This window comes from Pelmatolapia mariae, linkage group LG9 (genome assembly GCF_036321145.2).
Source record: "Pelmatolapia mariae isolate MD_Pm_ZW linkage group LG9, Pm_UMD_F_2, whole genome shotgun sequence".
Lineage (NCBI taxonomy): Eukaryota > Metazoa > Chordata > Actinopteri > Cichliformes > Cichlidae > Pelmatolapia > Pelmatolapia mariae.
Genome location: NC_086235.1, coordinates 15,303,963 through 15,325,343, shown reverse-complemented (window position 1 = coordinate 15,325,343; position 21,381 = coordinate 15,303,963). Strand labels below are relative to the sequence as shown.

Here is a 21,381-nt window from a genome sequence, read left to right as displayed (position 1 = left end):
TCTCTACTGATATCTGTCTTTGGCATCAGATTTCCTTATTTTGTGCCAAAAGCAGAGGGTGCAGCAGTCGCTGTGCACACTTTAGTGACAATTCACAGGCTTAAGATTGAGAACCTAAGTGCTTAAAGGTTTCAAAAAGGGGCAACTGTAGCCTGTGGCCACTGAGATTTACACATGTGCACGAATAAAGCGAGCGTGCAGGTTCTCGAGTACCACCGATGTGCTCTGAGGAGGCTGGTCTCCAGGCTGCGGGCCACTGCTGTTCTCAGACAGATGGAAGAGTCCCTCACCACGCCTGGCAGCCCAGACGAACAGACCCGCCATCTGACTAACCAGCCTGCCTCTCCTCTCCCTTCTCTTCCTCCCCCATCCTTTATTCTCCTCACCTGCCAACTCCTGCCCCTCATTTTTTTTGTTTCTCTTCATTTATGTGCCTCGTGTTCTCTGCCATTCCTGCTTTTGTAGTTTGGCCAACCTGGTGACGTTGGAGCTCAGGGAGAACCTGTTGAAATCTCTGCCCACGTAAGTTTTTCATCTCTTCTCATACCACACATACATATTTCACTCTCCACATTTTTCATTGGCGTGTTTTGTCACTGCTACTTTTACCTGTCAATTACTGTAGAAGTTTCGGGAAAGACACACACCACGAGTTACTTGTAACAGCAGGTTTATGAACGTACATCACTACATGTGAATGAATGGTATGCTGTTACCCGTTCGAGTCGGAGCTCTTTGTTCTTTGAGTGCATATATTTGTGTGACGTAACCGGTTGTGCTTTGATACAGGTCGCTCTCTTTCCTGGTGAAACTGGAACAGCTGGACCTGGGCAGCAATGAACTGGAAGTTTTGGTAAGTCAGTGTCTCATCCCCTTAAATCATCATCATCGTGCTCAGACAACACCCTTGATTGTGTCTTAAAATAATATTTTTCATTTTCGCACAACCAGTAGAACAGACATACACACACGCACACACTCTCAAATTGACACGTATCACAAATATCCCTCTCACAGTCCCACCACAGTAATTATGATCCAGACCACATGTTTACTTCACCAAACACAGCCCAGCCAGTCTGAAAGAAGTGAAGCCCTGCCTGCACTACCCCAGAGTGAGTGCCGGTTTTAGCCCGGGAACACCCACCTGTCTCTGTAGGACAGAGCAAACAATGTCTCATGTCCTGACGAGGGCGGAGGCTGAACAAACAGTTGACATCATGATGAAACCTTGCCTGCATGCCTGTCATAGATCATCGCTCAGCCATCTTACATGCTCCTTAATTATTTCATATTTTAAATTTGAGCTCATTTCAAGATCCTTCAGTTGACTTTTTTTCCCCTAAAATCAGAATCTGATTTACCAACAGTAGATAAAAAAAATAGGACAATTTTGCGAAAACGGTGTCAGACTAGAAATCTCTGAAAGTCCTGAAATTTCTGTTTCATTACACTAATACACCATGGGAAAGATCATATGCATATTTAAAGGAGAGCTTTTGTGCTGATTCTTGTACTCACCTGTCATAGCCTTGAATGGTTCAATCCGTATTTATCTTATGTTGGATTTTTGTGCAGCCCCTGTGCATCTATGAGATCTGAGTTTTACTTGTACATTTACTGACCTCATTATTACCATTGTAAATTTACATACTTGATATAAACCAAGGAAAAGCATAATAGGATCACCTTTAATTTTTATTTAAGCTTCTGTTTCAAAGTTTGAATTGTCCTCTACAGGTTTGTGGGAATTGTTGCCTGGAGTATCAAAGGCATATTTTTCCAACTCGGGGAAAGTGTAGAGTTGGAGATTTGAAGTAATTTTACTGGTCTAGCTGGTGAAAACAGAAGTAAAGGCAAAGCTGAAGCAGTACTTTAGCTAATTGAGCCTACTGGTTAAGTACCCTCAACCATATCCATGGCTGTGGGTGGATTCCTCTGAAGGGTTTCTGGGCTCACCTTTAGGGATAAGTTGAGGAACTCTTCTTTAGGAGAGACTTGGAGTAGAGCCTTTACTCTTCTGTATCCAAAGCAGCCAGTTGAGGTGTTACAAACATCTGACTAAGATGTCTTCTGGAAGTTGATAAGGCACCTTTGGGTACATCTGACTGGGAGGAGACCAGATTATGCTTCTTAGCTGTCTTGGGAACACCTCACCATTCCCCAGATAGAACTGGAGGAGGTGCCTGGCGAGAGGGAGGTTTATGGGAATGGTTTTTTTATATGATTTCCCATGTGACGGGGACAACACAGGACAACAGAACCTCTTGAGCTAGTGAACTTTTTTGACAACCTGCCAGATGGCCAGGACTCAAGTGAAGTGCAACAATGACCAAATAAAACAAAAGTGCCGTCGTATTTCACCGACGTGAATGAGATGAGTGACAAGAAGAAGACGGCACTGTTGGTGAGGCGAGGCTGTGTCGACACTTTGTGTGTGTGTGTGTGTGTGTGTGTGTGTGTGTGTGTGTGTGTGTGTGTGTGTGTGTGTGTGTGTGTGTGTGTGTGTGTGTGTCAGAGAAGACAGATGGTAAGAAAGCACACCTGGTACTGATGTGTCAGAAAAGTCAAACTGAAAGTCAGAATCCGGTGGGAGTCGTGCTAGTCAGCGCTGATTTCAGCTTCAAGCAGCTGAAGCAGTTTGTGGTATAACTGAGGCTGACATCAGATCTTTCTGTAACAGTCATCCACAGATGTCACATGATTTCTGTTTTCCAAATTCTCAGCCCCTCTTACAGATTTCAAATGAAGCACGATCTGCACAACATGCAGTTTTAACACAAATTAGATTTTACATTAAAAATATGGCCACTCACTCTGTCTTTTCTCCCCTACTTTCCTTTAGCCGGATACCCTCGGCGCTCTCCCCAACCTAAGGGAGCTGTGGCTGGACCGTAACCAATTGTCCTCATTACCACCAGTAAGTACAGCTTTTTTGTTTTGTTTTGTTTTTTTTAATGTCCTGATTTTCATGAAGTTCCAAACTGTTGCTTTCATGCAGAATTTACTCCCACTAGCAGTTTTCTTCTTTTTGTGTTTGCTGGATTGTATTGTGTCTCTATAGCTCACTGTAAGTGGTAATTTGTGTGTGTGTGTGTGTGTGTGTGTGTGTGTGTGTGTGTGTGTGTGTGTGTGTGTGTAGGAGCTGGGAAACCTTCGAAGGTTGGTGTGTCTGGATGTGTCGGAGAATCGTCTGGAGGAGCTCCCCTCAGAGCTGAACGGCCTCCTGGCTCTCACAGACCTGCTGCTCACACAGAACCTGCTGGAGGTCGTCCCGGACAGCATAGGTGAGAAACACCAGGGGAAGGGACAGGTTTTTTTTTCCTGTGTTGGTGTTTATGTTGGTAATAACACATTCTGTGTTATTACACACAGATTGGTAATAAACACCAACATTATTCTGTGTTGGTGTTTATTACCTTTGTTTTGTAACTAACTCAATAATTCAATAATAATTCAATAATGTTCTTCCTGTAAACTAAGTGTGTGTTATCTTGTCAGTGAAAGTTTTTGCACCTAATCATGAAACCATATTGATTAAGTATACATTGGGATATGGCTCTAGTGTGATCTTAAACAAGAACAGCACTGCCCCCTACTGGAAAAATAATGCCAATGAAGCACAGATATGTGTTTACATGCAAGGACTAATTAGATTAACATATTTTACAGTATGCTGTCCGTGTGTCTTGCAAACTACACCATCTAAGCTACATATTGCAGCTTAGATGGTGCATCATAAATAAGCTGTAATGTGGGCTAAGTCTGTGCTTCTGCTGTTCCTTCTTCTTTGCCCTTGCTGTGGAAAGAATACAAATAATTTCTTAGTAGTGAAGTAAAACAGATTTTAAAAATAATGAGAACTGCCCACTGCAGCCTCTGTCTTTGTTTTTCATTTACGCTTTTCTGCATAAAACCCTTGCTCAAAATCACACACGTCCACACACAGATATATTAAGAAACACATATGTGATCTGAATGAAAAATAGTGCAGCCCAGTAGTGAAGTGTACGATGTTGTGTATGACGTTGCAATTTGCTAAATGTTACCGTGATTTGTCTGCAGGGTCTCTGAAACAGCTGTCCATCCTGAAGGTGGACCAGAACAGACTGACCCATCTGACTGATTCAATAGGCGAGTGTGAAAACCTCACAGAACTTGTCCTGACGGAGAACCTGCTACAGGTAGGGATGCACAGTATAAACTGCTTCCTGCAGCCCTGCATTTGACCTATTAGGGGTTCATGCACACCCATTAATAACTAAGTCCCATTAACAATAATTATGTTGAATCACTGATTCCAATGGTTATTAATGGCTTTCGTCTCCCTCCCTTTTGCTTTCAAAGTCACTTCCTCGCTCGCTGGGCAAGTTGAAGAAGCTGACCAACCTGAATGTAGACCGCAACCGGCTGGGCAGCGTGCCCAAAGAGCTGGGCGGCTGTGCCAGCCTCAACGTCCTCTCACTGAGAGACAATCGCCTGGGCAAACTGCCTGCTGAGCTTGCAGATGCCACGGAGCTGCATGTGCTGGATGTAGCTGGAAACAGGTACCCTTACTTAACACCGTAGACCGTTAATAATGCACAGCAGCTTTCACAGCAAAGGTTGAAGACCTGAAGAGAATGTCTTTGCCAAAATAGATAAAACAAAGATGTTGCACCGACACTTTTGCCCTTTTAGTTCGTAATTTCATCACAGGTATGACTTTGTGCAAATTGTTTGTTACTAGAATGATCTGAAGCATAATTATCGCTGTCAAAGTGTTATTTCAGAGACTTTTATTCTTACATTCTCCTACAGTCTCTTTGCAAGTCAAAATAATCCTAGCTAGTCTCGTACTGGTGCGTGCTGCCCCCTCATTTCACTGTTTTAACGAGAGAGTGGCCTTACAGCAAGGGTTGTCAAACTGGGGTGGGGTGTGAACAACCGGTCACCAGGAGGTAATTTACTAATCAGAAGGTTGGTGATTTGATCCCTGGCTGTTCAAGTCTGCATCCCAAAGTATCCTCGGGCAAGTTGTTTTCTAAATGCGTGCGAGTAGGTGAATGAGGCATGTTGTGTGCTTAAGTAGAGTAGGAAAGTGCCATTTAACCATGACAGTGGTCCTGTAGACCACAGTATGTGAGGAAAAGTGCAAATAGATTAATGAGATGAGACTGGGCTGCATGTCTCCCATGCCTGCTGCAGTCTCATTGGCTCTGACAGGCATGTTGAAAGAAATTCAGATTCGTCTCACAAAGACGCCAGCCCAGCTGATGTGCTGTTCTGAGTGTACTGACAGGAAAGAAGGAAATAAATAATAGATCCACCTTAAAAATCTTAGAAATTTTAAGCTCATCTATCTGTCCCGACCTTACTTTTATCCAGATTACAAAACTTGCCTTTCGCCCTGACAAACCTCAACCTGAAGGCCATGTGGCTCGCAGAGAACCAGTCTCAGCCAATGCTCAAGTTCCAGACAGAGGACGATGAGCGAACAGGAGAGAAAGTGTTAACCTGCTATTTGCTACCCCAGCAGCCTTCCCCAAGCCTAGGTAAGCAACATGCTTTAAATAAGCATTTGAGTATTCAGACCTGTTAGAAGCATGTATAGATTATATTTATTTTAACTGGCACACTCTTTCTTCTGCCCTCTCTCTTTATCTGCAGAGAACCTGCTGCAGAACAGTGTAGATGGTAGCTGGACAGACAGCAACCTGAACAGAGTTTCGGTCATCCAGTTCCAGGAGGAGACCAAGGCTGAGGTGGATGAGGATGATGAGGCTGCTGCAGAGCGTAGAGTGAGTAAAAACTAAACAATGCAAACCTGACCCATCAGCACAAAAGCTAAAAAAAAGAAAAGAATAATGTCGTGCTTAAAGGAAAATCAGATAAAATTGCTTTTTTTCTTCTTCTTCTTCAGGGCCTTCAGCGCAGAGCCACACCGCATCCCAGTGAGCTGAAGGAAATGAAGAAAGGGATTGAAGAGAGGAGAAATGAAGCCTACACATCCAGACAGGACGAGGATCAGTCCCTGGACCCACAGGTACATAACGTCTAATAATGATTAATGAAAACGGTCAGAAATGTGGTCACCACCAAATTAAAATAAATAAATAAATAAAAATAAGCAAATAGCATTTCATTTCTTGCTGCTAAGCTCCAGTATTACAAACAACTAAACTCAAATTTAGCTCTAATACTTTCTGACTAGCTGCTGGTGTGGTACATGCTGATATAATAAAAATGATGTCATTGCTTTTAGGAAAAAAGGCTCAGTGACCTCTCCAATCAGAGCCATGACTCGCAGGTGTCTAACAGCACGCTGTCGGCCACCTCCCATGAGGACAGACAAAATGTGACTGAGGCCTCTCACATGGAGAACCGTTTGGACGGCCCTTCCCCTCAGGATGAGGATGACCTTGATGAGATGGAGGTGGAGTACGTTGAGGTAAATGGTGAATAGGTTTTCTCCTCATTTCATGGATTCAATCTTTGTTTCTGTTAGACTCTAAAATCCTCTCCCTTTCATTTCTCCAGCCCACTGTGCACTTTGCAGAAGAACCCATCATCCGAGGTGGGGACGAGGACCACGAAGAGGACGGCGAGGACGGCGAGAGGAGTGACGAGGAAGACAAGAGGCCCATGGAGAAGCGTCTGATACGAAAGGACACGCCACACTACAAGAAGCACTTCAAAATCACCAAGCTGCCCAAACCCGAGGCTGTGGCCGCTCTGCTGCAGGGCTTCAGTCCCGACGCCCTCAACTCTTCTACTCAGGCTGCCGAGGACGAGGAGGATGAGGAGGATGAGGAGGAAGAGCAGAGTGATGGCACTCCTCAGCACCGCCACAGAGTGGAGGAGGCAGAGGACAGCCGGCATCAGGTCAACTCCAGCCAAGTAAAGGTAAAAGAGAGATCCAAACACTGGCAGGGTGCAGTTCAGGAATGCAGAAAGTGTTATGTATCATCACAGCAGGACATGCAGTACACACCAAGTCAGCATATTTTAGGCTTTAACACTTTACATATATATTTTTCCTTGTTTGTTGCCTCTTTGCAAACAGTTGATGTTGTATGCATGGAGAGCCTTTGCCACCTTGCAAGCTGCATTCACTTAAGATGGATGTGGCGTTGCATGCAGGGTCATTCCTGAGATGAAGCCGCCCTGCCCTTGTGCTATAAATCCAGGGTGATGCATTACATTCATCGCAAACTCACCAACAGCCTCATCTGGCCCCCTCAGATTTTGCCTCTCCTAGCCTGTTCCCCCACAGAAAGCATGCAGACATAGTCGGCATAAATCAGCCACAGGCCATTGTGATCCCTTGTTTCCATACAAGACTGCATTCAGATCTTTGTCTAAACCTTTTTTTTCCTTTGTGGATAAATTCAGCCTTTCTTGCTCAACACTGGCGCTCCTTATCATCAGTTACCTGCTGATTTAATTGAATATTGACACTTGCACACTGCTTTTGTAACATTGTATGCTTGTAAAGTATGAATGAAACGAGTGAAGGATGCTCGGGAGCTGCTTATCAATGAATGTCCTTATTGATCATTAGACTTATTAAATTGAAATCTGTTGATTTGTGTCACGCTAATTGTAGAAATCCTTTTTAACCTAATGATCAAACATCATCATGAATCTATTTGGTGTGTGGGTATGGATGTGTGCGTGCGTGTGGGTGACTGAACTCGGACCAACCAGAACATGTACTGGCAGAGCTGGAACACGACATCGAATGAGCCTGGCTTGTGTCACATGGTCGTATTTTCTTTCACTGGGTTTTTTTAGGGACTTTGTTCTTCTAGTAAATCTGTTTCTGCATCATTTCTTTTGTACTTTCTGTGAATCGTTTAGCTATGTTTATATTTTTTTAGCCTGAAACTGACTTTTTCACCTAAATTTAAGTCTTGCTCCTGGAGGAAATTGCTGTTGATGGTGTGGAGGCTGGGCTTGTTGTGGTTTGGGAGCTTTTGCCTTCTTTTGTCCACTCTCTCTGCACTGTATTTTTTGCATTCTGGCTCAGCTCCTTGGTCTTGTCTTTCCACCTCTGCCTGTATTTTGCTTTTGGTGGCTGGGGAGTGAGTGTGGATTCACTTCTGCTTCACAACCTGCAAGCAGACAGTGGCGTGTTGAGTGTCTGGTGTGTCTGGAGGTTTTTATATTTTTTTTGTTCTGTTTTGGTTTTTTTGGGTGTGTCTGTCTGTGTGCATATTTTTATTTTGGCCTGACTAATCCGCATGCCTCTTGCTGGTTCCTGTCCTAACAGGGGGTGTCATTTGATCAAGTCAATAATCTGCTGATTGAACCTGCTCGAATTGAGGAGGAAGAGGTCTGTACCTACTCTTTCCCATCCACTCTTGTCTTTCCGTCCCTCACTCACCCATTCATTTGTCCACCCATACTCAGAAATGGAGAAAACTTCCCACAGAAATCCACGGTTAATCCGAGCCGATCGCTAGGGCACCCCTCTAATCCCAGCTCATTCACAGGAGGGGCCAGTGTGGCAGAACCTGAATACAGGACTGAAACGGACACTATTTATTTCTTCCTTCTTCTTACTGGACAGCTGGAGTGTGGACACTTTAACCCTGTGATTATAAACATGGAGTGAGAGTTTCATTCTCAGCATTTTGTGCTTTTTGGAGTCTAAAGCAGAGGGCCAGGCACTTGATAACATTTAACTTTTAATTTAATTTTTGGCCCTTTAAACACAACATTTGTGGTTTTCCATTGATCCTTCCCTTCTGGGTTTTATTATAAACCAATCACAGGTCATACCTTTAAAACAGCATTTGTTTAATAGATACCTGAACTCAGTGAATAAATTATGTTTTTTTTTCTTTGTAACCATAGTAAGATTGTTACTTCCACCTCAAAATGAGGTAGTCATCATTAACTGGTGATTAATTAACCCCGCCCCCTCAGTATACACACCAAAGAGGAAAAAATATATACCACCAGTTCCTCTGTTAAATAAACAGTGTGAGGAAAACGCAGAGAACAGGTTCTCAGCGAGGAGTCGGTATTCTTATAAGGGTTAGTGCCATAAAGATTTAAGTTTGCAGATATTCAGTCAGTCCAGGTTCTGGCACACTCTGCCTCTCCCCTGCCTCTCCTCTGCTTCTGCTGCTTTGCTCCTTTTTCATCCCGTCCAGTGCCTTGTCACCCTGGAATGAATGGGCTGGTTACACTCTGATGAGGCAAAGCCACTTTCCCAACTTCCTCCAGGTTTTAATCCAGCTTCTAAACAGGATAACCGGTGGATGGATGACAAAGTCGATTTTTGATTGTGTAAATCTGTAACACATGGCTGTTATTTCAAGTGCAAGAAAGAGCTTGTTTCAGATTTGCTTTTGTTTTTGTTTATTCCCTCCATCTACATTTTTTTTCTTTTGCATGATTCACTGTATATCGGTGCATTTAGTATGTTTAGTGTGGGTGATGAAAATTTGCAAGAAACATTTGTTTTCGCTCTAGTCACACTGAGCAACACTGGAGTCTCAAAGCAAAGACTCCACCTTTAGGGCACTTAAAACTGTTGTCTGTTACTTCCTTCCATCTGTACCTCATTTGTCTCCATTCCTCCCCTTTTTGCATGGCCTGCAAGTATGCATAATGTACACAAGTCTACACTCCAATTCATACATAATACACTTTGTTTAGGGAAAAATGTTGGTCTCACTGAGTCCAGCCGAAGCATTTTTTACACAGTGTGTTAGAATTCATGTCCCATGTCAGTTCATTGGTTAATTGGTGGATGATTTGGGTCAAACTTTTTGTTCGTGCTTTAAATCAAATTCAGGCAAACACAAAGCCATCTGCCTCCCATTTAAACTGGCATAGGCCCATAAACTGACACTGAAGTCAGCGTTTATCTGCTTCCACACATCCATCAGCACAAACAAAGGGTGCAGCACTGATTGACGCCACCTTCTGGCTGAAAGAGGTTACCCACGACTTAAAATACAGGGTTCATCAAAAAGAATCATCCAATTTTAAAGTGCTTTGATCCTGCAGCTGTTCACCGATCAACTATCGAAACACGTACCGTGAGTAAGAGCACATTCGTGAGTTTCATGTGGTTGCCGGTAGGTAGCATAACAACAGCACTGACTCCAGACATGCTCACTAAAGTATGGAAGGAGTTTGGCTATCTCATGGACATTTACCATGCGTCCGGAGGGAGGCACATTGAGCACTTGACACTGCAAGCTTTGCATAAAACTTTATATTCATGTATTTTAAAAATTTACCACATAGTTCTTTCCCCGTCCATTACTTAAAAAATGTAGCCTTTCAAAATCAGATAATTCTTTTTGATACACCCTGTATAAACCCAAAACAAAGTAAATCGCTGTGGGCTCGTTTTCCTCTTAATCTGCCCTAAGATGAGTAGGCTTTTTATGGGTTTTCACTCCCAGTATTGTTGATTCCCCCGTCCTCAACTTGCAGCACACCCTCACCATCGTGCGACAAACAGGCGGCCTGGGCATCAGCATTGCTGGTGGAAAAGGATCCACGCCTTACAAAGGAGATGATGAGGTAGGGCTGGGTACCTGGGGTTTGTTTAGGTTTGAAAGTATTTGAGGTCACAGACTGACTGTTAATGTTTGGTTGCTTTTAGGGAATCTTCATCTCCAGAGTGTCTGAAGAGGGTCCTGCAGCCAGAGCTGGAGTTAAAGTGGGAGACAAACTGCTGGAGGTAAACATCTGCATGTCTGTGTGTGACAGGGAGGGTGACTAGAAGAGTGTTTTGTTTGTTTGTTTTCTGTTTAACAAAACAATCTCCTTGTCTCAGGTAAATGGAGTGGACCTCCACGAAGCTGAGCATCACACAGCAGTGGAAGCTCTCCGCAGCTCCGGTGCTACAGTTTCCATGACAGTGCTGCGGGAGCGCATGGTGGAACCAGAGAACGCCATCACCACCACACCGCTTAGGCCCGAGGATGACTACTTCCCACGGGAGAGGCGGAGCAGCGGCCTTGCCTTTAACTTGGAGAACAGTCCAAGCGGGCCGAGGCAGCGGTTCTCCACCTGCCTCATCCGTAATGACAAGGGGCTGGGATTCAGCATTGCAGGGGGGAAAGGCTCCACGCCGTACCGCACAGGGGACACGGTGAGGAAAGAAAAAAAAAAAAAGAGCCTCAGCTGGCTCCTTTCGATGTGGAGGAGCCGCGGCTCGACTCTGAACCCCTCCCAAACGACTGAACTCCTCACCCTATCACTAAGGGAAAGCCTATCCACCTTTTTCTCATCCCATCATTTTCCACCCTGCAGCATCTTTTGCTCCCATATCAAACACCTCCCTCATAGTTGACCTGCCCACTGAAATTATAGTTAAGTAAACCTTAAAAGTAAGAGTAATTTATATTTAACTGAGTTTTATTTAGCCTGATAGGAGACAGGCACCTCTTTACAAGACTATCAGATCACAGTGTCATGTCTGATGTTAAAATAAGCAGCACAAGGGACAGATGTTTATCTGAGATCTGTATCATGTTGTAGTTCATTATGCAAGTTTGTGTAAACATCCAAGCAGAGCGTCCTGTTTGAATCAGTTAAATGGCATTACAGAAGTATTCCTGTCATTCATCTTTAGATGATTTAACACAATACTTCATTGAACTGAGTCAGTTCTTTGAGGGAGTTGTTTAGTTCAGATTCAGATGTGGTGGCTGCTTTATTTTACTCGTGTGATTTATGCAACCTTCTGTCAACGTCCAAATCTGGGGAATGAAGAAGGGAATAGAGGAAAAAGACTTAAGAAAAAAACATCCAAAGCTGCAGACAGTGCCTCATACTATCAGTAAAAGGGTTTTCAAAAAGTGTGGTTTGAAAGTTAGGAAGTGAAGTCACATGTTTGCAGTAACAGTCTCAGTCAGAGCGAATCTGTCTTTTAACGCCGTCTATTCTGGCCACAGCGCTTACAGTCATCTCCCGGGAGACGCCGATATGAATAGCCAGCCTTGACACTCGATAGGCCTGCTGTAATTTGGACAGGGCGACATGTATATTTGGGCCAGCACACTGCTGCTCTGCAGCTCGAGCAGCTCCAGGAGCCCACAAGGAGGGAAGGAGTCATAAACATAAGATTTAAGCGGGTCTGACTGTAAGTCTTTCCTCCCTTTCAAGAAGCCTTTTGAAGTGGATGCAGTGACTCACCTGGTGGATGTGAATTGGTGCACTAGACTTTGCACATGCATTTGTTTACACATTTTGTTCATGTGGGACAGGCTAGCAGCTAGGCTGGGTTTTTATTGGTGTACAAGCGGTGTAATGTGTCTGAGCAAAGGGGACAGCGTTTCAGCGCTCGTACTTTGTAACGAGCTGCTGGCAGTCGAGGCTTTTAATGCGTTTTAACTATTTGGCGCTGACCTGTTAATCAGTTATATGTAGAGGTTGTTTGTGTGTTGTCTGGCAGTGTGGGCTGCTAATGTGTCGCACTATGTCAATTTTGCAGCAGTCATGAAAACAAATTCAGTTTTTCTTTCAGTGCGAGCGTTTACATATAGGCCTGTGGTTTGTTGTAGCCATCGTTCGCAATGATGCCATTGTTAGTTGCAGTATATGAGAAAGTGTGAGTAAAAAATAAGTTATCCACAAATGTGCAGAAATGTTTAAATCAGTAGTCGTGCTTGTCTTGTTTTGTTTTAGGGAATCTACATCTCTCGAATCGCAGAGGGCGGAGCGGCCCACAAAGACAGCACGCTGCGTGTGGGCGACAGGGTGATCTCTGTGAGTACTACCATCCTTCTCCATCTGGACACTGTAGTGTTGACTGTGATCAAAGCAGGGCTTTCTTTACAAACAGGAACACGTTTATTCCAGAAAAAATTTAGACATGAATCCCAAAGAATTAGGTATCATTTTTGTGTTGTGAGAATAACAGCGATACAAAACTTTTCCTATATCTGGTAAATGAGGCATTTACTTTTTGGCATTTTTGTTGCATTTTGTTCCATTTTTATTGTGTCAGTTGTGCCAGCATCACTGCTTTCATCAGTCAGTTTTAGGCTTTGTTTGACTGAGATGGTGTTTCCATCCTGAGCATATGAATAATAAGTTATTTCATCAAAATCTCACACATCACGTCCATGAGTTAGTGATACGGTCCTCATATTAAAGCCATTTTCTATTTGGATTCGATGAAGATTTTTTATTTGCTTTAGTTAAATATTAAAACATTTAGCCTTTGCATGAACTTTCTTAGCTTTTAAATTTCTTTTCATCCCACTCCAAGCTTTGCTTTGTGCTCCCGTATCTTTCTGCGTATTAGCAACTCTTCTGTCGCATGTTTTTGTCCAGTCACATGCACATTTGCACACTTTGTTATTTACTGTGAATGAACTGATGATGACCAGATCTGTTTCTTTACTGCACTTCCTGCTCTCTGTAATCACAGAAAAGCTTCCTGAATGGTCCTCTTTGCCTTCTTTCTGGGTTTCCTCTTTTCTTTCATTGGCTTCTCTTTGGTTCTCTTTTCCTCTCTCACGCTCTCCTGTTGTGCATGCTCACTAATGCATTGAGTACATCTCCTTGCCTGCTTGGTGGTGGGTATGGTGTTGGGGGTGGAGTGGGCTGAGCCTGTTGCTCTGCTGATTTTGTGGAACACGAGTTACCGCAACAGCAGCAGTTGCAGTGTATCAGCCCGTGGTAAGAGCTGGTACTGTCGGGTCTGTGCCGACCTCTGCTTGTCACTTTGGACTAGACTGCATGCCTAAAAGCTACCCCTATTTATTTGATCCTAAAACACACATAAACAGTAATGAAATGGTTAATCTGTGGTGTCTGACGACTTCTTGTTGCCTTTGTGGACTTAAGATCATTTTTGGAGAAGCTACACACTTCCACTGAAGTTTTAAGTAAACAAAGGCAAGAAATGCTGAACTGATTACATGAAAAGATAGCAGCATGGGCATTCATGAGCTCACTTCAGGGAGTTTGATGAAAAATAGTTCTGCTTGCTTGCAGCTTTTCTCCCTCAGGGACGCTCTGCCATCTTAAATTGCCTGCAGCACCCCTCACTTTCCGTATAAGATCCTGCTGCTTTGTGTAGGTGTTTGGTTCTTCTTTAAATAACTACTCGCTTTGGTGAACTTGAAAAATCTCAGAATTAAAAATCAGATCGGTTTAGAACTTAAGCATTCAGTTTTCATTTTGGGTAATGAATGGAGAGAGGGATGAGAAATGACTGTTGGCAGGCTTGGTTTGTTGTCAAATATTCATCCTATGAGTAGCAAATGACCAGTGGGAGCGTCCTGGTGGGCTGACACCCTCCGTGGTTGGTTTTACTGTCAATCCAGATCAATGGTGTAGACATGACAGAGGCCAGGCATGACCAGGCAGTAGCGCTCCTTACCGGCACCTCCCCCACCATCGCCCTCCTGGTGGAGCGTGACTTGAATGCACCAGGGGGCTCTCCAGGTCAGACCCGGGCACGAGCCCACTCCCCTCCACCCCCAGAACCATCAGATTCTCCAGACCAGGACGAGGAAAGCCTCGGGAACCATCTGAGCCGGATGGAGGACGAGTATCCCATCGAGGTGAGAATTCGAGGACTGACTTGTGTGTTGAATAGTTTGGGTTTTTGTTTAGTCGTTTTAGTAGCCATTGCTGTAGAAACGTCATTGAAGCACTCGGTGTTAATGCTTGTTTATGTGGCCCCGCCTTATCCTTATTGCTGTCCAGTTCCAGAGAAGATGGTGTATGGTATGAAGGCTTGAGTAGTTAGTAGCTGTCAGTAAAGCACTAATGGTGTGGTTAAATAGAAAGTTGTTTTGATATTTATTAGACTATAACAGATGTAGATTTGACTTGTGATGTTTGAGTCGTCGTCTTTACATTCAGGCTTTAAATTATTTTTCAAATCTTCTGCTGAAGCCAATCTAACCTAACCCTAACAGGAAGTTACCCTGGTGAAGTCTGGAGGCCCTCTAGGCCTGAGTATTGTAGGAGGCAGCGACCACGCCAGCCACCCTTTTGGTATCAATGAACCTGGGGTGTTCATCTCAAAGGTATTACTGTAAAACAGGTGTATTCTTACATTTTCATCTCCTGAATATGTTGCATGACTCCGTGACTTCACCTCATTTCTTCAGGTGATTCCTCATGGGTTGGCAAGTCAATGTGGGCTCCGTGTTGGCGACCGGATATTAGAGGTGAACAGCATTGACCTGCGACATGCCACACACCAGGAAGCTGTGCGGGCCTTGCTGGCCAACAAGCAGGAGATCCGTATGTTGGTACGGCGGGACCCTTCACCGCCGGGAATGCAGGAAATCATGATCCAGAAGCAGCCTGGAGAGAAGCTTGGTATCAGCATTCGCGGAGGGGCCAAGGGTCATGCTGGAAATCCTTTCGACCCCACAGATGAGGGCATCTTCATCTCAAAGGTTCTTTAGCAATCCAAAGCAACACATCTTGGCATGACTCAGCTTTGAGGTTATTATCAACATGAGAAATGTGAACATGCTCACATTTTTTGTTATCTGCAGGTGAGTTCGACTGGCGCAGCAGCAAGGGACGGGCGACTGCAGGTTGGCATGCGAATTCTCGAGGTGAACAACCACAGCCTGCTGGGGATGACGCACACGGAGGCGGTGCGAGTGCTCCGTGCTGTCGGGGACTCTCTGGTCATGCTGGTTTGTGATGGCTTTGACCCTCGCAAAGTGGCTGCAGTGGAGGTGAGATGACATGAAAAGTCAGATTTGGATAAAAATTTATGTACAGTTTATTATGTACAGCATGAACCTAATCGTTCTGTCTTTATATTAGCTAATGTATATTCCTTTTTATCATGTACCTGGCTTGAGTGTTGAAGTAGAACTATAGCTTTCAGTTAAAAACATCTCCATTTTCAAAGGTTTAAACTGTACTCTGTGTTGGTTTTCAGGCATCTCCGGGTATCATTGCCAACCCATTTGCAACCGGTATTGTGCGAAAGAACAGTATGGAGAGCATCTCTTCTATAGACCGAGACCTGAGCCCAGAGGAGATGGAAATAATACAGAAGGTGTGTTTTTACTACAAGTGTACATTTTAACTTCTATACATAAACTGTATATAAAAGATGGCCACCACAACATTGATTTTTGGACTCCTTACGCTCAAAGTTTAGCAGTTTAGCTGGTGAATCTAAAAGTGAACTTATATGGATGAGAGGGCAGAGTGTTATCTGCTAAGACCACAGTCACTCAGATCTAGAGTTGGTAGTTGGTGACTAGTTGCTGGAGGTTATGGCTTATGCCATGTGAAATCGGTTTCAAAGAGGGCATTGAACAAAACCTTTAACTTTCTTGTTATAGTTTTAGTCACTACCAGATTGGTGTGGTTGCCTCTAGTTTGCATAGAAGACACACACTTGTCTCCAAATACTCTGTGATGAATAAACAGGCAATGGCGAATAATGCGCACCTACCAAATTATGCTTCCAATAGAATCATAAATTAGGATAATGAAGCAGGACATGCTTCAGATGCATTGCTACGTTATAACCGTGCAGTGTCCCTCAGTTTCGACTCACTCTTTAACTCCAGCTTCAAAACATTAAGATGTTCAGCCTGCGGCTTCGCAGCAGGATTCACCAACCAACTGGTGGCAACACAGTGGCTTCATTCTTTTATATATGGTCTATGATTTGAAGTTCATTTTGCTGCTTGAGAAGCTGCAGATTTTTTCACTTGTGCATGAGCTTCATTTTTTCATTACATCACTATCACTGATGTACTTAAGGTCAGGTACTGATGGTATTGATTTTAACATGCAGAATGCACTTTTGAGGCTCCTTGAAGATCCAGCAGATCCACATAAGTGCAGTGCAAAGCTGGTGTACTAACCAAAGCCACTGCCGTTCAGCTCAACCTGTGAATCGGATGTTTTATTCAGCAATTCTGCCACACCAGCACAGTGCTTCCACAGCAGTTTGGTGTTAGCAAGTGGAGTTGTACAGATTTACTCATTCCGGGCATGCACGCTGCACGTACCCATCTTTCTATCGGAGCGGCCAGAATGCGCCAGCCCAGTTGTTTATTTTGTCCAGATTAGTTTTTGGGAGGCTGCCCATTCTAAAGGAATGCAGGGTCTGCTGGTTTATTGAATGCCATGTTTCTGCTGTTTCTCTGCACACGTTTAGCCGTAACCACGTCTGCCAGGGCTTATTTACAGAAACTGATTTGCCTCTGCTGAGCTTTACATGATGGACAGTAGCTTTTAGCATTGTAAGGTTAAATGTTGGTCTTCGTCAGGAGTCTGAGATGGTGAGAGAGACATCACAGTGGGAGCGAGAAGAGATGGAGAAAGTGGTAAGTGAAATTGAAAATCATTTGTTTTGGGAAAGGTAGAGAGCAGATTGATGAAGATGAATCAATGCAAGAAAACACAGTTTTTCTTTGCCAGTATAGCTGAAAAGAAATTATACTGGGTCTGCAGGGTGGAGTTAGTCACATCCTCACGTTTGCCTGTTACCGGGTGAATGAAGCTTCCCCTCTGCACCCTGTGTGGGCATCATGTTTGACAGAACTGTTCCTGCAATGTCCCACCTTGCATGCTTTTTCTGCTCCTATAGCTGATGAATAGAGTACTTTTTAATGTGTGTGGGTTCTATCCTTTCTTTCCCTTCTGTTTCTTTTTTTGTTTTCCTCACCTATCCTCTACCTTCGGTGCGTTATGTGTGATCCAAAATCATCCAATCATTCCATCTCCATACCACTTTCCGCACTGTTGTTTCTTTCTCTCTAACACTACTTTCCACATCTTCCTCTTTATTTCAACCCTCATCGCATTACTGTGTGGCTGTGTGTGACTGTGTGTCTTCCCCTCTGTACTTTTCCTCTTCCTCCCCTTCCTCTCTTGGTGAAGGAGCGAATGCGCTTGGAGCGTGAGGAGGCAACTCGCCTGCTAGAAGAGGAGACTGAGGTGAGATACTCCTCATCGGCAGGTCCTCGGGTGAACTTCCTGTCTGCAGTTTAGACACAAATGCTAAATAAATGTGTCTTAAACTTTTATACATTTTCTTTTTTTAAGGGACCCAATTTAAATTTGGAATAGTTGTGCTGGAGGTGCCCTGATAAGTGTCCACCTGCAAATGTAACCAAACAAAGGGTACAAACACTTAAATCATAATTTAAGCAGCTCCTAAAGGAAAAAAGGGGAAACTCCCAGTCTCCTTTTTGACTTTTAGTTTCAATTTTTAAAAAATTTAAATCCTTAAACACAACTCAGTCTCATGGAAAAACCACGCTTAGATTTATGAAACTTTCACATTTATACATTTAGAGTCAGGAGTTCCAGATTGGTGCAGGTGATTTAAAAACCCTCTGATAAGTGGAATTAGGCTTATTAAACCTTATCTGAGTTCTGGATTTCTCTTTGCTCTTCAGCATCTCTAAAAAAGCGCTTTAAAAAAGATCTCTAAACATTTAAACTAAAGCGTTTCACTTTAAGGAAAATCTACTGTGAGTGAGGTCAAATACTGACTGTGAAGCACTTTTTGGTATGAGGGACTGAGCAGCTGTTGCCCACTCATTAAATTGAACTCTAGGTAAGGTAAATGACTTTAATCACACTGGAAATCCAACAAGAAATCTCTCAGAAAGAAGAGATGTAGTGTTATGAAATGAAAAAAAGTATTGCTATTAAAAAAAGCAAATTTAATGGAAATAAAACTCTTATAAGAAGCTGTTTCAGCTCTAAAAGGCTGATACTAGTCTGAGGGTTGCTACCTTTTTCCGCAGAAGGATATTATAGCCGTTAACATACACCACCTTTATACACCATCTGGATGTTTGCTCAACGAGATAAAAATTATTTGTGGGGCTGTGCTAGTTCACGTACTGATCAAACAATAACCCAATCCACAGATTTGAAGGCTTATTTAAGCTTTATAAAACTGTGACCGAATTTTACAGCTGCTATTTCAGCTAAACATATTTGATCGTCTAGTCTACATATAATGATAGATTATGCAACAACCCTGAGGTTTCCTTTGATATTAGACATCAATTCCATGTGTTTAAATTGTCATGCACAGCTGGAAAACTTTTAAGACTGCAGAGTAGGAAAATCACTCACAGTCAGCTCAGACGTGCGAAGTGCAAGTATTGATCTTTCGCTTGATTTCTTGTATTTGTTACGTGCCCACCTGCTCTTTGTAAACTAAACCTCAGTGCAGACTGTCTTACCTCTGGGTCTGTTTATTTCCCATCAGAGCATTGGCACTGGACCGCTAAAGCTCGACTACAAAACACTAGCTGCGCTGCCCACCACGAGTCTGCAGAAGGTCAGCAGGGTGAGTTTTACTTCATGTTTGACTGATTTTTACTTTTCAGAGTTTGTAAAAAGAAAGCGGTCTTCTTGAGTCAGCATTTTGGGAGCGGCCCATGCAGGAAATCGCTTTAAAAGCTCAGAATAGACCCAGCGTCAGTCAGCTGGACCTCTATGAGCACTTAACACCTCCATGATCTTCACCGCAAGTCAACATTGCTGAAGACTAAACCTTGACTACACATACCGTCAGTGCGACGTAACTGAGTCCAGTAAACAAGAGCAGAAGTAAATGAAGAGTCTTACGGGAAGACTAAACTAATCCGGGAAGAATCACAGACGAAAGGCTAAAAGGAAAAACTGCATATAGTGCAGAAGATTTTGGGAATGGAAAAAGGCAAAGCCTGAAGTCAGTCTTTGTATTCTGCAAGTGTGAGAGGGGGAGCTGGTGAGATACTGGAAAGGGGACAGCTGTCCACTATCAACTGGCCTATCCTCTGTGATATTTTAAACCTGCATCTGGCTCTGAATTGGATGGAGTCTCCCGGGTGGGTGGGATGCTGGCGGACGGGGCGTGTCGTCTAATAGGAAAAGACAAGTGTTTCGGTTTGAGTTCCCAGTCTTAAGGGGAATACGTTTGAGTGAACATAGAGCTCTGTGTTTTTACCGTCCTACAGTGAGTATAACGAGTTTAACTGGAGGAAGTTTAAAGATTTAAAGCGACTCTGTTTTCTGTTTTTCTGCTTTCTGTCCTGTCTGTTCTCTCGTCAGTCTTATTTTAATCCAATTTTGTTTGTAATATGGTTGTTTAAAAACATTTTTAAACAGCAAATGTGAAATAATTCGCATTAATAATGCAGCTATGTGTGAAAGTTGTAAATTAGCAGCAGTACAGGCTTTTTCTCAGTAACCTGTGAGCGTAGAACTTAACCTACATATCGTCTGCAGCTGTTCCTGCTCTGTGTGCTAGAGCTGCTCTGCACACGTGGTCCTGTTCAGACTGTACTGTAAGAACAGCTTGTTGGTTAGTTACACTCATAGTGGACCAATATTTTAAATTAAAGGGGTTAGCATGTCATAAGCCCTGATTTTGATGGTGAAACACAAGTTGGTGTGCTTCATAGCACTGCTTTGTTGTAAAAATGTTTAAACAAAAGAACAGGTGTTGCTTAAATATTAGTGATACAAGATGTGATTTATAAGAAGTTGAGATGGATTCAGACCTGAGAGCAACCTGCTAAACTGCCAATAGATAAATGCATAAAGGGCCTTGTTTTATTGGAACTGAGTGTGAAGATAGGACAGGGTTGTATCTCCCATTTGTTGGTGTTTAAATCAGCTTTGCCATCCTCTCTCTACTGTTCCTTCATTATAAAACCTTTCTAAAATAAATATAAAAATAAAAAAGGGTGGTTTAGCAAAAATTCTTAGAATTTTCCAAGAAGTTTATCCTGATTTTTAACTCATGTTTACAAAGGGCAAGATTGAATTTTGATGTTTGAAACAACTTACGACTTTCTTAATAGCGTGTTAAATGAGGATCATCTTAACTCTGTAAAGCCTGAACTATGAAATAGTTGCCAAAACTGAGAATATTTATAAAACCTTCTGACAAATTAAAAAGAAAGAAATTAAATATGAATTTTGCAATAAATTACTTTTAATTTTCTCCGAGCAAGGCCAGGCAAATCGAGTCCTTATAACAAATTTTAGATAATGTTGCAAGTGTCTGGGGGAAAAAAATGATATCAACCAATATATCAGAATACCACATTTTTAAAATTGCCAAATGTCAGTATCGGTTTAAAAATCAGTCATTGTTCTTACAATTGTAGTTAAGTGAATTTATTTATAAGCACATTTAAAAACAACACAGGGTAACCAAAGTGCTTAACAAGGTAGCGCCCTAGTTTTATAGAACAAGAGAAAACTTGTCCTGTCCTGTTTTTTCCTGTTATGTTACTTTACTCACGCTAACTGTCTGATGACGTATTTTACATCAGTTTTATGTGATGTTGCCTAATGTATCCTATTAACGGCCCTAACCGATCCAAATTTTTAGAGTAGGGAAAACTAGTAGTGTTGTACTCCAGAAATTCCTGACTGAAAATGTGTTAGACCCATTCAGATGTC

At 42.9% G+C, this 21,381-nt stretch overlaps 1 protein-coding gene across 10 annotated transcripts in view; it reads left to right on the top strand.

The window, feature by feature from the left end:
- Positions 1 to 21,381, top strand: part of scrib (scribble planar cell polarity protein) — a 79,415-nt gene that overhangs the window by 41,326 nt on the left and 16,708 nt on the right. For 4 of the 10 annotated variants that reach the window (XM_063483367.1, XM_063483361.1, XM_063483371.1 and 1 more), the window contains exons 5-28: positions 466 to 522; positions 790 to 853; positions 2,846 to 2,920; positions 3,143 to 3,287; positions 4,066 to 4,184; positions 4,348 to 4,547; positions 5,368 to 5,534; positions 5,650 to 5,780; positions 5,903 to 6,025; positions 6,245 to 6,430; positions 6,520 to 6,885; positions 8,255 to 8,317; positions 10,441 to 10,530; positions 10,613 to 10,690; positions 10,787 to 11,104; positions 12,643 to 12,723; positions 14,292 to 14,531; positions 14,892 to 15,002; positions 15,087 to 15,380; positions 15,483 to 15,671; positions 15,881 to 16,000; positions 17,232 to 17,288; positions 17,845 to 17,901; positions 19,193 to 19,273. In XM_063483367.1, coding sequence (XP_063339437.1) covers positions 466 to 522; positions 790 to 853; positions 2,846 to 2,920; positions 3,143 to 3,287; positions 4,066 to 4,184; positions 4,348 to 4,547; positions 5,368 to 5,534; positions 5,650 to 5,780; positions 5,903 to 6,025; positions 6,245 to 6,430; positions 6,520 to 6,885; positions 8,255 to 8,317; positions 10,441 to 10,530; positions 10,613 to 10,690; positions 10,787 to 11,104; positions 12,643 to 12,723; positions 14,292 to 14,531; positions 14,892 to 15,002; positions 15,087 to 15,380; positions 15,483 to 15,671; positions 15,881 to 16,000; positions 17,232 to 17,288; positions 17,845 to 17,901; positions 19,193 to 19,273 — 3,412 coding nt within the window. The remainder of the gene's footprint in view (positions 1 to 465; positions 523 to 789; positions 854 to 2,845; positions 2,921 to 3,142; positions 3,288 to 4,065; positions 4,185 to 4,347; positions 4,548 to 5,367; positions 5,535 to 5,649; positions 5,781 to 5,902; positions 6,026 to 6,244; positions 6,431 to 6,519; positions 6,886 to 8,254; positions 8,318 to 10,440; positions 10,531 to 10,612; positions 10,691 to 10,786; positions 11,105 to 12,642; positions 12,724 to 14,291; positions 14,532 to 14,891; positions 15,003 to 15,086; positions 15,381 to 15,482; positions 15,672 to 15,880; positions 16,001 to 17,231; positions 17,289 to 17,844; positions 17,902 to 19,192; positions 19,274 to 21,381) is intronic. The other 6 variants (XM_063483370.1, XM_063483363.1, XM_063483362.1 and 3 more) reach the window with 5 other exon arrangements.